General features: G+C 44.0%; 1 protein-coding gene across 3 annotated transcripts in view; it reads left to right on the top strand.

The window, feature by feature from the left end:
* Positions 1 to 16412, top strand: part of NEK6 (NIMA related kinase 6) — a 505633-nt gene that overhangs the window by 275558 nt on the left and 213663 nt on the right. For all 3 annotated transcript variants that reach the window (XM_029612256.1, XM_029612255.1, XM_029612257.1), the window contains exon 6: positions 3980 to 4090. In XM_029612256.1, the coding sequence (XP_029468116.1) occupies positions 3980 to 4090 (111 nt within the window). The remainder of the gene's footprint in view (positions 1 to 3979; positions 4091 to 16412) is intronic.

Raw genomic sequence — 16412 nt, 5'->3', positions numbered from 1 at the left:
GTGCTTGGCCCTGAATTCCTGGGGGAGGGGCTGGGTGTTCCCTAGTCAGAGGCAGGACAAAGTCAGGAGGTATAGATTTCAGCAGCCAATGAAATGATCCGTATACACCCCCTGAACCAAGCCAATGGTGTAATGACTCGTCTGTTGCTATGGGGAAAGTAGCCAATCATGTAATGACACATCATCTGCCTTTGTATGAATGTACAATAAAAGAGGGCTCTGAGGAGTGCTAAGCTCTTCTCTTCCTGGATCAGTTGGCGACTCCATGCAATATGAAAGTTCCACACATTTTCAGCAGCAGAAGAAATCTGAAGTCATTGGGGATTGATGCCCTAGTGCAGGAGTGGTCGGAAGACAAGTTGCTGTATGCCTTTCCTCCATGGCCCCTGTTGGGCAGATTAATTTGAAGAATCGAGCACCAGAGGAGGATGGTGCTCTTGGTCATTCCAGATTGGCCCATGGTATGTAGATCTTTGAGGCTCCTGGTGGATTCTCCTCTTCAACTTCCAGCACACAGGAACCTGTGCAGCAGGGTCCTGTTCTTCATGAAGATCCGACTCGATTTTGTCTTACAGTTCGGCCTTTGAAAGAGCTCGCTTGCTGAAACGTGGATACTCTGCTGCAGCAGTGATTTTCACCTTGATAAAAGCTAGGCACTCCACTCCACTTCCTTGGCCTATGTGGAGAGAATTTGAGGCCTGGTGTGAAGATCGAGGTGCTTTTCCTTCCTTGGTCAAGATTCTGCTTATTTTGGAATTTGGTCTTAGTTTTTTTGGCAGGCCCTACTTTTAGACCGCTACATACTCTGTCCTTGCGGTTGCTGACTTTGAAAACTGTGTACCTTGAAGCAATTTGTTCAGTGCATAGGGTTTCAGAACTGCAGGCCTTGTCTTGCTGGGAGCCATTTCTACAGGTGACTCCAGGGGTGGTACAGTCACGTGCTGTTCCTTCCTTTTTACTGAAGGTGGTCACTGAGTTTCACTTGGATCAGACCATCTCCCTGCCGTCTCTGGATAAAGAGAGAGATGCAGAGGAGTATCGTCTGTTGCAACCCTTGGATGTCAAGAGACATAGTGTCAGGTGTCTGGAAGTTTCTGAGCCTTTGCGGAAGTCAGATCACCTGTTTGTCCTTCATGATGGTCCTAGGAAGGGAGAGCCAGTCTTGCGGGCTACTATAGCTCACTGGATTAAGGAGTAGTCACGGCTGCATAAGTGGATGCTAGGAAGCTGTTACCTTGTCAGATTCGGGCTCATTCCACTCGGGCTCAGGCAGTGTCATGGGGCAGAAGTTAGATTGTCTCCCATCTACATTTTCCAAGCTGCAACGTGGTCCTCCTTACACACCTTTTCTAGGTATGGATGTTCAGGCCCAGGAGGACGCGGCCTTTGCATGTGCAGTTTTGTCTGGACTGAGTTCAGCCTCCCACCCAGGAGTAGCTTGGGTACATCCCACTTGTTCTGGATTCATCTGACTGGACGCTAAGAAATGAGAAATTACTACTTACTTGATAATTTCCTTTTCTTTAGGACAGTCAGATGAATCCAGCTTCCCTTCCTTGGCTGCCGTGTGGTTGCATATTGCTCCTTCTGTGTGCCTACATGTTACAGGGATTATTGGTAAGTGTTAGTCCATCTCCTAGACTAGTGTTATGTTCTTATCTGAGCTCAGTGTTGCCTGTTGGTTGAAAATTGACATGGTTATCTGTTTTAATCAAGTTTTTTGCTAGTTTTTTCCACAGTTGCTTTTGAAGAGAATACTGGCGGGCTGAGGTCACTACAGAGGAATATGTACCATGACATCATCTTGCTCTGTCTCCATCTGCTGGTAGGAGTGCATAAACCCACTTTTTCTGGATTCATCTGACTGTCCTAAAGAAAAGGAAATTATCAGGTAAGTAGTAATTTCTCATTACTTAAATCCTTATATAATGGATTGCCTATTAGCTATCTAAAAGCACTGCAGGTGTTGCAGAATTCTGCAGCCTGCTTGATTACCGGAAAGCCAAGATGGGAGCATATCTCCCTAGGGATGTGAATCGTTTTTTGACGATTTAAAATATCGTCCGATATATTTTAAATCGTCAAAAATCGTTAGAAGCGCGATACAATAGGAATTCCCCCGATTTATCGTCAAAAATCGTAAATCGGGGGAGGGGAAGGGGGAGGGCGGAAAAACCGGCACACTAAAACAACCCTAAAACACACCCCGACCCTTTAAAATAAATCCCCCACCCTCCCAAACCCCCCCAAAATGCCTTAAATTACCTGGGGTCCAGAGTGGAGGTCCCGGTGTGATCTTTTACTCTCGGGCCTGCGGTGCGTTGTAGAAATGGCGCCGGCGCTACGTTTGCCCTGTCATATGACAGGGCAAAGGTATGACATTTTGTGCAAAATGGCGCCGGCCGTACGGCAACACGATTCGACTGCAGGAAGTCGTTCCGGACACCCGCTGGACTTTTGGCAAGTCTTGTGGGGGTCAGGAGGCCCCCCCAAGCTGGCCAAAAGTCCCTGGGGGTCCAGCGGGGGTCCGGGAATGACCTCCTGCAGTCGAATCGTGTTGCCGTACGGCCGGCGCCAATGGCGCCGGCCGTACGGCAAAACGATTCGAGTGCAGGAGGTCGCTCCCGGACCCCCGCTGGACTTTTGAAAAGTCTTGTGGGGGTCAGGAGGCCCCGCCCAAGCTGACCAAAAGTCCCTGGGGGTCCAGCGGAGGTCCGGGAGCGATCTCCTACGCTCCTGACGTCTGGGGACAAAAAGCAAAATGGCGCCGGCGCTACCTTTGACCTGTCATATGACAGGGCAAAGGTAGTGCCGGCGCCTTTTCTACAATGCACCGCAGGCCCGAGAGTAAAAGATCACACCGGGACCCCCGCTCTGGACCCCAGGTAATTTAAGGCATTTGGGGGGAGGGGGGGTTCGGGAGGGTGGGGGACTTATTTTAAAGGGTCGGGGTAGGTTTTAGGGATGTTTTAGTGTGCCGGTTTTCCCGCCCTCCCCCGATTTATGATTTACACGATATTTACAAAAACAAAACCGCGACGATCCGATTCCCTCCCCCCCCCCAGCCGAAATCGATCGTTAAGACGATCGATCACACGATTCACATCTCTATATCTCCCCAGTGCTGAGGGAGTCAACACTGGCTTCCTATAAACAGCATGTGAAATTTATAATTTTAACTCAGATTTTTAAAATTTTGAAAAAAACAAGATGGTATGTATTATGTTAGGAGTCTTTTGGACTACAATGTCCACTCACGAGAGCTGAGGTCCTTTGGAAATCTTATGCTGGTGATCTCTTCTGTAAAAGTGCACTGCCTTTCAGGAACCAGATGGTGTGGTTCCGGCACTTTGGAATGCTCTTCCAGATTCATTGTGGAGCTTGATGACATAGTCCTCTTTTAAAAGCAGTTAAAGACATCTCTATTTCGAAGAGGCTTATGATTAACTTTGGTTTATATGTTCAGTATGCTAGCAATTAAAATATGTTTTTGTTTTATGCAATAAACTTTGTAGGACACTGTATTTTAGTGTATATTATAAACCATTTAGCACAACTGCGTTGCTGTACATGGAGAATAAATGTTTTAAGAAATAAATAATTAGCATAGATATTGCCCGATCTAAAGACAATTTGCTGGATACAATATAATAAAAATAGTCAATCAAAACAAGACAGCACCATAATATTTGGTTCTTTAAAAAGAAGTTGAGGTGGGAAAAAAATACAGTGGTGTAATATACAGTAAATTAAAACACACCAGATGAACTCTAGGCCGACTAAACATCTGGTGATGTTTCACTCTATGACATTTTAAATAGCTGAAACACTCCCATGCATCAGGGAGATGTTCAGCAATCTATTCCTTTATATATTTTGCCAGCACCTCTTTCAAGGGTCCTTGCAACAGTAGATATATCTTGGCACCAATATCCCTGGAAGCACCTTCCCATTCACTGTTTGTCCTTTCACTCTGCAGCAATTGAACCACCCCAATATAATTAAGTATTTGGATTCTTTCATCGAGGACAACGAACTGAACATTGTTCTGGAGCTAGCAGATGCAGGAGATCTTTCCCAGATGATTAAGGTAAGGACAAAGCCATTCTTAGAGCATAATAGAGATGTCAAATTTGTTAAAAAGGTAGAGGGAGGAGGGGATGGATGCAGGCTCACCACACCAGAAACGTAGCTTAGAGAAAGCACTGTTACTAATAACATTTGAAGTGTACGCTTGTATGTTTAAAATAGATTTATTGCACTGTAATAAACATACAATCTGTGTCTGTCTATAAGGCTTTTGGCTGTGAAAGCGGTTGGAATATTAGAAAACAGTGATCAAAGACTTGAAGAATTGTTTAGAGACACTTATGTACCCTCTTACCTTTGGTGGGCAAGAAAGCACACCCAATGTTAAATTAATATTCAGAGTAGACACCTGGTAAACACTTCTCCTAGGGTAATTTGTTTAGAAGGAGCAACATCCTGTTTTTAATGAACCATCAACAACTGAGAAACACAATGCTAAATATCTGTTAATTAAAACACACATTTTGTTGCTGTTGGTTGTGAAATGATTATTAGTGAGGAAAACCAGCTTTTTAAAACTTGGGATTTGGTAAGGTGTGTTTATCGGCACTGTACCCCCCATGCAAAACAGAGTGTGCCCAAGAAATCCTGATATTATTTGCATTTCATTAGCTTGTAGCGCACAAATTTGAACTCAGCTCATAAAACGTTGCACAAAAGAACATTTTTGTGCACGTAACCTTTCAAAAATCTGAGGGAATATTGTTTGTGGGGGTTTCTTCTCAATTCTGGGAGAAATAGTGGTTAGTAGAGAAAAATTGGGAATGAGAACAAGGTTCTAGTTCCAAGCCTTCAAGTAAACACATTTACTTCTGAAAATGTGATTTATAAAATTATGAATGGTGAGGGCATGGAAATAAAGGTTAGTAAGCCAACAAAGAATACAAGGTGATATCTTTTTAAAAGGCTAGTGCTGCTTAATACATTTCTTGGCTAACTTTAAGGAATTAGCACTCCCTTCCTCAGGTCAAAACAAAATGAGCAGTTCAGAGCAAAAGATGTTGGTGCCTGAACATGCAAATAAATCACAGATTATATTACAGTGGTAGTGTGAATGGGAAGAGGGAAAAATAATCAAGAAGTGTTTTTAAGCTTGTCCAATAAAAAGGCATTGCCTGATGGGTTTTTTTTGTTTATTGACCTTTACATCCATACATTCAAGTAGACTAACACAGTGACGGTGCTACTTTAACCTAAATACCTAAATGGTATGGAGAACAAGAAAGGGAACTATGATGATTTTGTAATGTGAAAGCTTCTCCTCCACCCCAGCCTGCCAGTTCCAGTTTTATCAGGTGGCAGCTATAAAACAAACAAAAGGAAGGTAGGTTTTTGCACACTGCACCTTCTGGAATTCATTACTGCAGGATGTTGTGTGAGTCAATACTGTAGATTCAAAAGAGGGATTAGACTAGTATAGCAAGGCTGATAAAGTAGGCAAGGATGTAAACCTGGGTTTAGGACATTCCTAACCCATGACTTCTGGAAACTGGAAGAATATGACAGGGGATGGACAATCCTAAGCCTGCCCGGTTATTTTTGTATTCTTCCTCTGGGTACCTAGTGCTTGGTATTGGAGACAGGGAGGTCAGTATTCAGCTGCAGGCAGACCACTGAATATAGTTAATCGGATGCATTTATCTAGATTACCTTTAGGACTGCCCCATGGCATGACCGGATTTACCCAGATAAATTGATTGGGCAACTCTGAATATTGGAGTTATCCGGATAAATTTGGCCCGCTGTCGAATGCTCCTGATTAATCCAGGTAAATTTTATCTAGCTAAAAGGTTGTCCAAAGAACTCAGATCTGATTTAGTGTACTGGGATTTTCAAATCCTGCAGTTTATCTAGCTAAGGATATATGAAACTAAGGGTAAAAAAAAAACAAGTTGTAGGCTGTATCTTTTTTGTTGGACTAACTTAATACATATGAGATGAGCTTTTCAGAATTATCCCTTCTTTGTCAGATTAGTGAAAAAAAAACCAGCACAGTTACACTGGTTTTAAATAGTACAGAGTCCTCTAGGTCTTAGGCATATGTCATTACAGTTCAATAAAGGAGAGGGGGGCGGGGAATAGTAAAAGCGATGAGACAGTAAATTGCTGTTTCCTTACTGTCCTGATAAAGAGAGGATCACACTTAAAAGCTTGTCATAGATGCATTGTTAGTCCTATGAAAATGCATCACCTTCAACTTGTTTCACCTATCCAAAGGGCCGATACAGTAAAAGTTGCGAGAGAGCTCTCCCGTCACGCGCACAGGCCACTCTCCTGTGCACGCGATTCACTAAATAAATTAATTTAAATTAGGGCCTGTGGCAAAAAGAGGCGCTAGGGACACTAGCGCGTCCCTAGCGCCTCTTTTTAGACAGGAGCGGCGGCTGTCAGCGGGTTTGACAGCCAACGCTCAATTTTGCCGGCGTCGGTTCTCGAGCCCGCTGACAGCCACAGGCTCAGAAACCGGGTGCCAGCAAAATTGAGTGTACGGTTTTCAACCCGCGAGCCACAGGCCGATTTCAAAATTATTTTTTTTTTAACTTTTTCTAACTTTCGGGACCTCCGACTTAATATCGCCATGATATTAAGTCTGAGGATGCACAGAAAATCAGTTTTTACTGCTTTTCTGTGCACTTTCCCGGTGCCTGGAGAAATTAACGCCTACCTTTGGGTAGGCACTAATTTCTTAAAGTAAAATGTGTGGCTTGGCTGCACATTTTGCTTACTGAATCGCGCGGGAATACCTAGTAGGGCCATCAACATGCATTTGCATGTTGCGGGCGCTATTAGGTTCGGGGTGGTTGGACGCGCATTTTGGACGCTCTATTACCCCTTACTGAATAAGGAGTAAAGCTAGCGCGTCGAAAACGCGCATCCAAATGCTGGCTAACAGTGCGCTCCGTTGGAGCTCCGTTGGAGCTCACTGTACTGTATCGGCCTGTGTGTGAACTAGCATGGCAACCATGATTCTTTGCTCCAGCTAATGAAAATGCTTCAGGAAATGCAAGTGATGTGGGTACTGGTGTATTGCTGTATAGGTTCGTGTGTGTGTTTTAGTTTTTGATTGACTGTAATTGTAATATTTATGTATTTTGTATGTTTAATTTATTGTACACTGCTTTGGGCAGAGATCTAGAAATGTTATTAAATAAATAGGTCCATAATGTAGCTGGACAAACTCTCTCAGTATCAACCTCAGGCTCTTGAACTTAATGGATCTTTGTTCTGATCCATGTTCAGCAGTTTGTATCTTCTCTTTTCCCTCAGTATACTCAAATGCCATCGGGTATCAGTAATGAGTCCCTGGTCAGAAAATCTTGCTGCAATGCTGGGCTACGCCATGGCAAACAACAGTTAAAAACAGGGGATAAACTATGAATAATTGTGAATGACGGCATATGGAACCATAGCCTTGATTCTGACTGCCATGGAAGCCTACAGGATCAGGTGGAAACTGCCAGGATTAAAAATCAAAACAAAATATAATAAATACATTTTACTTACTATCCCATAATAAAGTGACTTTTCAATTCCATGGTGATAGGAATTTGAAACATATGTTCACTGTAATAAATTTGTTTTCTTTTTTTTTTACACGAAATGCCTGACTTGATCTATAATTGGTTAAATAAATGCTTTAAAAAAAAATAAAAAAGCATTTTGACAGGATTTTGACGAGGTTTTTTTTTTTTTATATGCAACAAAAAACAATAGTGGGATCACTTGATTAGTCACAGGACATCTCTCATTTTCTCATCAGCATGAAATTTTACATTTTTGATTCCTTGTTCAAAGGACAAAAGGTATTACATATAAGAGATCTTATTTTTACTTGATTCCTGTAATGACTTTCTTCGGAAGTATGAAATTCAGTGTACATGCAGGAACCAGCAACTGATAATGTAGCAGGTGGGTCAGACGGGCACATCCTTTCACTATGAAGTTCTTCAAGCAGTCCAACCCACACAGGCCTAGTTCTTCAGTGGTAACCTCCACTCCAGGGGCAGCTCAAGGCAATCAGTGGTAACCTCCACTCCAGGGGCAGCTCAAGGCAATCAGAGGTAACCTCCACTCCAGGAGCAGCTCAAGGCAATCAGTGGTAACCTCCACTCCAGGAGCAGCTCAAGGCAATCAGTGGTAACCTCCACTCCAGGGGCAGCTCAAGGCAATCAGTTACCTGAGGTGAGGGATGAGTTCACAACCCCCCCCCCCCCCAAGACACAGTGCAGATTCAGTCACCAAGAGGGCTGAGGTGGGGTGGGGTAGGTTGCCCCTGTAGTTTGGCCCTTTCAATAATTTGAAATGCTGGGGAAAGTGAGAGGCATGGATCAGGGTTCCCAGCAAAGTGGCAGAGAGAGTAACGATGATATTTCTAGGAAACTGGCAACCCTGACACACTCCAGTAACCTTACCAACTACCTCCCACCCTTCCTCAGCATTTGCACTCTGAGGAAGTGGGAGATGGGTGAATGGTGAAGGTCTGTGTGTGGCGCTCTTTCTCAGGGTTGGTGCAAGGGTATTAGGTGCTGTAGGCGAATCTTATAGCCTTGTGCCACCCCTCCCCCTGGCCCTCCCCACACACAATTAAAAATGATGTATTTATAATAGATTTTACATGAAAAAGGGCTTTCAATGCACAGTCTTCTGAGGTGAAAATATTTACATCAACATGTATATTATATTTACATTCACTGCTGTAGTGCCAATGAGGAAACCCTACAAAAGAGATGCTTAGAACCTATATGGTATTAGGCCTATTGTAAAGTGCCTTGGAGTTTGGGCTTGGCCCTCAGAAAGCCATGAATAAACTGAACTACAATATAGTAAACCTTACATAACAAAACAGTACTAACTCAAACAGTAAGTGCCTTACTTCCGAAAATGAAGAAGGATTAAAAAAAATTCCCAGCTCTTCATATTTGGGAATCTTGAGATTGTTCTGGATTAGTGTGGGGGGGGGGGGGAGGAGGGGTGTGTCTGCATACAAACTGTCTATGCTCTCACACACTCTCACACATATCTTCATTCTCACATGCACATGCTTGCTTACAGTCATTTGCTCACTCACTCGTACACGCACACTCACTCTTCTCCCCCTCCAGAATGTACAAGTGGCAGCAGCCTCCACCTTCAGCCTATGCAACTGACAGTAATCCCACCCTTTCCTCCTGGGGCGCAGACTGATGCCACTGTTTTCTTCTGGCCATGTGGGCTGATGTTGATCTTGCTTCTTCTGATTGAAGTAATTGCACCTCCTTCACATAGGTAAAGCATGGCTTTACCCAGGGCAAGTCTTGCCTCACAAATCTGCTTCACTTTTTTGAAGGAGTTAATAAACATGTGGATAAAGGTGAACCGGTTGATATAGTATACTTGGATTTTCAGAAGGCGTTTGACAAAGTTCCTCATGAGAGGCTTCTAGGAAAAGTAAAAAGTCATGGCATAGGTGGCGATGTCCTTTCATGGATTGCAAACTGGCTAAAAGACAGGAAACAGAGAGTAGGATTAAATGGACAATATTCTCAGTGGAAGGGAGTGGACAGTGGAGTGCCTCAGGGATCTGTATTGGGACCCTTACTTTTCAATATATTTATAAATGATCTGGAAAGAAATACGACGAGTGAGATAATCAAATTTGCAGATGATACAAAATTGTTCAGAGTAGTTAAATCACAAGCAGATTGTGATAAATTGCAGGAAGACCTTGTGAGACTGGAAAATTGGGCATCCAAATGGCAGATGAAATTTAATGTGGATAAGTGCAAGGTGATGCATATAGGGAAAAATAACCCATGCTATAATTACACAATGTTGGGTTCCATATTAGGTGCTACAACCCAAGAAAGAGATCTAGGTGTCCTAGTGGATAACACATTGAAATCATCGGTTCAGTGTGCTGCGGCAGTCAAAAAAGCAAACAGAATGTTGGGAATTATTAGAAAGGGAATGGTGAATAAAACGGAAAATGTCATAATGCCTCTGTATCGCTCCATGGTGAGACCGCACCTTGAATACTGTGTACAATTCTGGTCACCGCATCTCAAAAAAGATATAGTTGCGATGGAGAAGGTACAGAGAATGGCAACCAAAATGATAAAGGGGATGGAACAGCTCCCCTATGAGGAAAGGCTGAAGAAGTTAGGGCTGTTCAGCTTGGAGAAGAGACGACTTGGGGGGGGGGGGGGAGGGATATGATAGAGGTCTTTAAGATCATGAGAGGTCTTGAATTAGTAGATGTGAATCGGTTATTTACATTTTCGGATAATAGAAGAACTAGGGGGCATTCCATGAAGTTAGCAAGTAGCACATTTAAGACTAATCGGAGAACATTCTTTTTCACTCAAAGCACAATAAAGCTCTGGAATTTGTTGCCAGAGGATGTGGTTAGTGCAGTTAGTGTAGCTGGGTTCAAAAAAGGTTTGGATACGTTCTTGGAGGAGAAGTCCATTAACTGCTATTAATCAAGTTTACTTAGGGAATAGCCACTGCTATTAATTGCATCAGTAGCATGGGATCTTCTTGGTGTTTGGGTAATTGCCAGGTTCTTGTGGCCTGGTTTGGCCTTTGTTGGAAACAGGATGCTGGGCTTGATGGACCCTTGATCTGACCCAGCATGGCAAGTTCTTATGTTCTTAAACCCCCACTAGTGTTTTGCATATGAGTACAAGGTGAAGTGGCCACTGCATAGGTGTTTTGTGGGGCACTTGATGCCGCCCCAAAATGTTGCTGCCTGAGGCAGCTTCCTCACTATATCACACACACCAGAAGCAAATCTTTAGCAATATAATCCAGAACAACATGAATATCTCTAACAAGATATCAGCCTCACTCTGTAGGGAAACCTCAACACATTTTTCAGATTCTTGGCATGAAAATCAAAGTTTGAACATCTCTTCTCCTGCTTTTTACTTCTCTTTCACAGAGGAGGCACTTGTTCTGTATTCACTAAATCAGCTATACACTGTGGTTTAAAAGGATAATGTCATTTGTCTGACTCTTTTTACTGGTCTTTTAACTATCATTGTATATGTATTATAGAGCCCTTTACTGTCAAAGAACTGAATACAACTTTGATCCCTGCCTTAGCTCTGTGGAGCTTTTAATGCAGTGTTTTTTTTTTTTGTCGCTGTTTTGGTTTGTTTCTTTGCCAAAAGTCAAAAGCTTTTTAGACTTAAAGAGAAGGTCACACATACAATGGTAGTTATATTTATTTCTGTTTTCTGGTAGTTTGTTTATCCCAGGATGCTCGTCTACTCTGGAAAGTTCTAATGAAAAGACTTGCTGTTCTCTATATTGGTGGAATATAACATTTTATAGTGTTGATTGCTTATTCCCTTATTAAAAGTAGGCATCAGACATGAGGCTAAAGGATCTGTAGTCCCTAGGACATATTGCAGAAAAACAGCATCAGTTTTTTTTTTCCCCTACTGTAAATGTCATAAGAAGTTTTCCTCTGCTTCTGAGTTTATGCCTTATTTTAATATAATAATCAAGTGTCTTGTGTTAGGTGCAGCTCCTTGTACCATTTTCTTCTCTGATTTTTCTCTTTCACTTCCCAGTGGGGCCGATGTAATAAACCTGCACCAAAATCGTCACAAAATTTTAGCACTGATTTTTAATACCGCGCACGTTAAAAATCTGAGGCCCCGCTCAATGCTATAAACATGGTATTCAAATCGAACTGGCACTAAAAATCTGTGGTAAGCTCAAAAAGTATGACAAAACAGCATTAAAACTGACATACAGAAAACTGCGGTAAAAATGGCAGTAAAAATCTGCTCTAGCTGAAGAAATACTGCAGTGTTTCCTATTGGTTGATAGACATGACTTAGGATGACTTGTGGCATGATTGGAGGTGGACAGATGTCCATCTGTTTTCTTGGACCCGCCTCCTTTCAGGGAAATAAAAGGCAGCCTCTCCCAGAGCCATTTTATCAGTGCTCAGTGCTGTTAGGCGAACTCTGCAATAGGATGGAGGTTTTATTGGTGTAGGAGGGGTGGTGGGTTCTTGTGCATTGCAATTGCTGAGTGGTGTCTTTTACTGCTTTTTTTTCCCCTTGCTCTTTCCCTATCCTTTTGTCATTGTCTGTGTTCTTGAGTGCATCTTCAGAGAGCATCTGGTTGTTGGTTTGTGATTGTCTTTTTGTCCACTTTGCTGTTTAGGTTCCTAAAAAAGTGGAGTGGGTGGCTGTGGAGAGAACCCTGTTTGACAGAGCTGTTCAAACAGGGGAGCGGATGAGTGTGACAGATGGGCAAATTGTGCGTAGAGGATAGGAAGATTGTGGTGCATGAGTCTTGGAGCGTAACCAGGGAGGGGAAATGGACTGGCAGGAGAATGGCATGTATGAACTAAAGGGGGGCAGTTAGAGGGGGAAAGAAAAGAAAGTGAGTGGTGGGTTCAGAGCAGTGGAAGGGAAGGGGAGCAGGTGTTAGGAAGTGGAGACCCACCCCGTCATCTGAGATTGATGAGAAGATGGGAACCAGTAGTTGGAGAATAAATGACTTCAATGCAAAGTGCACTTCACGGAGAAAGAGAAGGATTTTCTGGTGTGTGTTTGGTCTGCGAGAATCACAGTGCATTCTTTGAAGATGTCCTCGAAGAACAGGAGGATGATCTGGGAGAGCATTGCCAAGAATGTCAGAAGCCTGTCAGTGACGACCAGGACAGTGGGTCAGCTGAAGCATCAGGGCAGCTGTCAATGCCAAGCTGGTACAGATAGAGAGGTCCAAGTGCTAGACAGGAGGAGGCCCACCATATGAAGTGCAGCTGGTGCTGGTAAAGTGGCTGGTCCAGGGGATCCTTCAGGAGGACTACTTTGCTGGTGTCCATACTGACACAACTGATATGGAGGCAGCAGATGGAACAGGTATGTCAGGAATATTTCATTGGGTGAAGAGGGCTGGCTGAGGGGGCTCAGAAGGATGTAGCAGACTTGGTTCTGATATGTTGTCTTATTTTTCCAGGTGATCATCAGCCAATAGACACAGGGGCCAGTCATACAGGGCAAGGTAGAAGTGAACCAGCTAGCACCCTAGATCTATTTCCTATGGGAACAGTAGAGTGGCCCACTGACAGTCTACAGCTACTAAGCGAGACACTGGCACCCTATGCATAGGAAGATGACAGCTAGACAGTTGAGCCCCACTTCCCTTAGCCAGACATATCCATTATGGGCTTTCTGATGTACCACTAACACCTGGCACCAACATGGGCATCATTTTTACAGGCACCACTGTGGTTGGTAGTGGGGCTCCACGCCATAACATTCTCCCACCAATAGGAATGCTTCTCTCCTATTGGTCTGGTACTAACTCAGTGGCAGAACAGGTTGCTGTGGAACTGCTTGCAAGTCAGGAACTCGTCGAGAGTAGTGAGATGGTGGGATGGAGGACAATTCACCAGGAGATGAAATGCATGAGGGAGGAGATGCATCAGATACGGTGAGAGTCCAGGCAGTCTGTGAGGGAGAGCTTCACTACAGCCAATGTTTTATCTGATCGAGTTTATGCTTTGTCCAATGACATTTTCAGTGTCCTGTGAGGACTTGACTCATCTATAAGGGAAATGAACAGGATCCTTAACTGTGCAATTGGGTTCATGTTTCCCCAGGAGGCAAGCTCATCATCCAACTCTGAAATTGCAGCTCACAGCAGCTCCCCACACAGAGCCAGAGGTGGGAACCCTAGATAGAGGCTGTATCCTTGAGGAAGCTGAACTGTAGCTGGAACATTAATGACACCATCTGGACCCATCTTGACTCCACACCGGTCCACCAATCCTTATTCTGCAGTCAACTGCCATGCTGGACTATCAATGATGTTCTCTTTGTTACTGACATCTAGCTGTCTGTCAGGTTTCCTGGTATGCCCCACCCCCTATGATGTGCAGCTGACACTGGTGTTAGAGCTGTATCCTTTGGTGTGGTCAATTTTTGTTTTCAGGCCCACGCCAGACCACAATTTATTATCCCACAGTCAACTGTCATGTCAGACCACCAATGAAACCCACATGGCCCACGCCAGATAAATGACAGCCCCAGGAATAACTTCCCATGGGACTAGCAACACAACCCACTGTCAACTGCTATGCCAGACCACCAATGACTGTCTCTGAGTTCTACTGGGCCCACACTGGACCAATGACAGCCCAAGGAACCATCTTCCACACAGAACAACAAAATATTGACTGTCTTTTGCATTGCGAGAACAGCAATGTTGGCTTTCATTTGCCATGTCGGACCCGCAGTAACCATCTCTGAACCCCACTACACTGTTGACATAGGGCTGCATGGTGGGAGAAGCTTTATTTTCTAATGGTGCATCATCGTCACTCATCACTGCAGTGTGCAGAAATTGTGGTTGCACTCTTACTTTTCCTTCCGGTGCAGATGCTTCTTCCACTCAAATGCCTTATCTCTGCTATCACTGGACTTGCCACGATGCTCCTCTTCTCCCGTCAGTATTTATGCACCAAACTTCCTTTGTACTATTCTTGCTGGTTCCCTGGTGGGTTGGAACTTCTGACTTGCATTTCTCACATTTGGTTTTCTCTTTTCTCTTCCTTTTGCAAGTGGGTGCACCATAGTCACCGCAGTAGGTGGAAATGGTGGTTATGCTCTTGCTCTTCCTTCTGGCACAGATGCTTCTTCCACTCGGGCGCCTTGTCTCTGCCATCGGTGGATCCACCACCAATACTTGTCTCCTTTCCTCCCATGAGTATTTACGCATACTAGGGATGTGAATCGTTTTTTGACGATTTAAAATATCGTCCGATATATTTTAAATCGTCAAAAATCGTTAGAGGCGATATATAATAGGAATTCTCCCGATTTATCGTCAAAAATCGTAAATCGGGGGGAGGGGAAGGGGGAGGGCGGGAAAACCGGCACACTAAAACAACCCTAAAACCCACCCGACCCTTTAAAATAAATCCCCCACCCTCCCGAACCCCCCCAAAATGTCTTAAATTACCTGGGGTCCAGTGGGGGGAGGGGGTCCCGGTGTGATGTTCCACTCTCGGGCCACGGGTGCGTTGATAGAAATGGTGCCGGCGCTACCTTTGCCCTGTCATATGACAGGGCAAAGGTAGCGCTGGCGCCATTTTGGTTCCTGTCCCCCGACGTCATGAGCGTAGGAGATCGCTCCCGGACCCCCGCTGGACCCCCAGGGACATTTGGCCAGCTTGGGGGGGACTCCTGACCCCCACAAGACTTGCCAAAAGTCCAGCGGGGGTCCGGGAACGACCTCCTGCACTCGAATCGTGTTGCCGTAATACAAAATGGCAATATGGCCATACGGCCGGCGCCATTTTGCAATACTCGTTGCAAGCCCCGGGACGTGCATACGTTCCGGGGCTTCGCTAGGGGGGGCGTGTCGATTTTGGAGTGGCCTCGGAGGGAACGGGCAGCGTGTATCTTATAAAATCCCGCATACTTTTGTTCGCGCCTGGTGAGCGAACAAAAGTACGTGCGGTCGTAGATTTATAAAACCTACCCCTGTATGTGTGCGTGATGAAACATTTGTCCTCCATGAGATTATCCTTACTATTTTCATCTTTCTCTGTCCCTTGTTACTGGGCATGATATGTTTTCTTTCACCCTGTTGACCAAATAAAACTTGAAGTGAAATTCAGGGGACAGGAACAAGGTGGTTACCTGTCCTATGTCAGTTTGGAAAATGAAAATCCCACCTGGGCAGACTAGATGGACCCATTGGTGTCTGTCTTTTGTAATTTTCTATGAAAATCTGCATGTTTTCTGCTATAGGACAGAACAAAACTGATTCATATAAAAACAATTTAGCATAGAGCTGATGTGGTGTTGCATTGATTCCTTACTCATAAAAATAATCTTCATTGATCAGATTTATTCATGATTGGTTCATGTCTTCAGAAGTATGCACTACTTTGGTATTAAGGCAAGAGAAGGACTTAAACATTGGTAGGAGTTTATATTATTCAATAATTCCTAAGGATAAACTGGGATAAGATTTAAAGCTGGAAACATTGTTTTGGAAAAGTACTTTTTACTTCTATTTAGTTTCCTTTACCTCCAGCTAGGCATACTGTGAAATATAAGCCATATAGTCCACTGTGGCAATATATGACGGTTGCTAGATACCACTTCCCATTGAGTTCCTTTTTCTATAGCTGAATCTTTATTATTGTGATACTGTGAAACAAGGCATTTTTATCTGTTTACACTTCTCAAGAGATTGAGGGTAATTTTCAGGTACACCAGGGTGCTCACAGACTAGCAGCTACTTTGAAAACTGGCTTACAGGCCCCCTGGTACACAGAGAAACTGCATACAGAGTTGCTCTTT

Source organism: Rhinatrema bivittatum, chromosome 8 (genome assembly GCF_901001135.1).
Source record: "Rhinatrema bivittatum chromosome 8, aRhiBiv1.1, whole genome shotgun sequence".
In the NCBI taxonomy this organism is placed as follows: Eukaryota; Metazoa; Chordata; class Amphibia; order Gymnophiona; family Rhinatrematidae; genus Rhinatrema; species Rhinatrema bivittatum.
The sequence above is the reverse complement of the archived record's forward strand: the minus strand, read 5'-3'. Positions and strand labels throughout refer to the sequence as shown.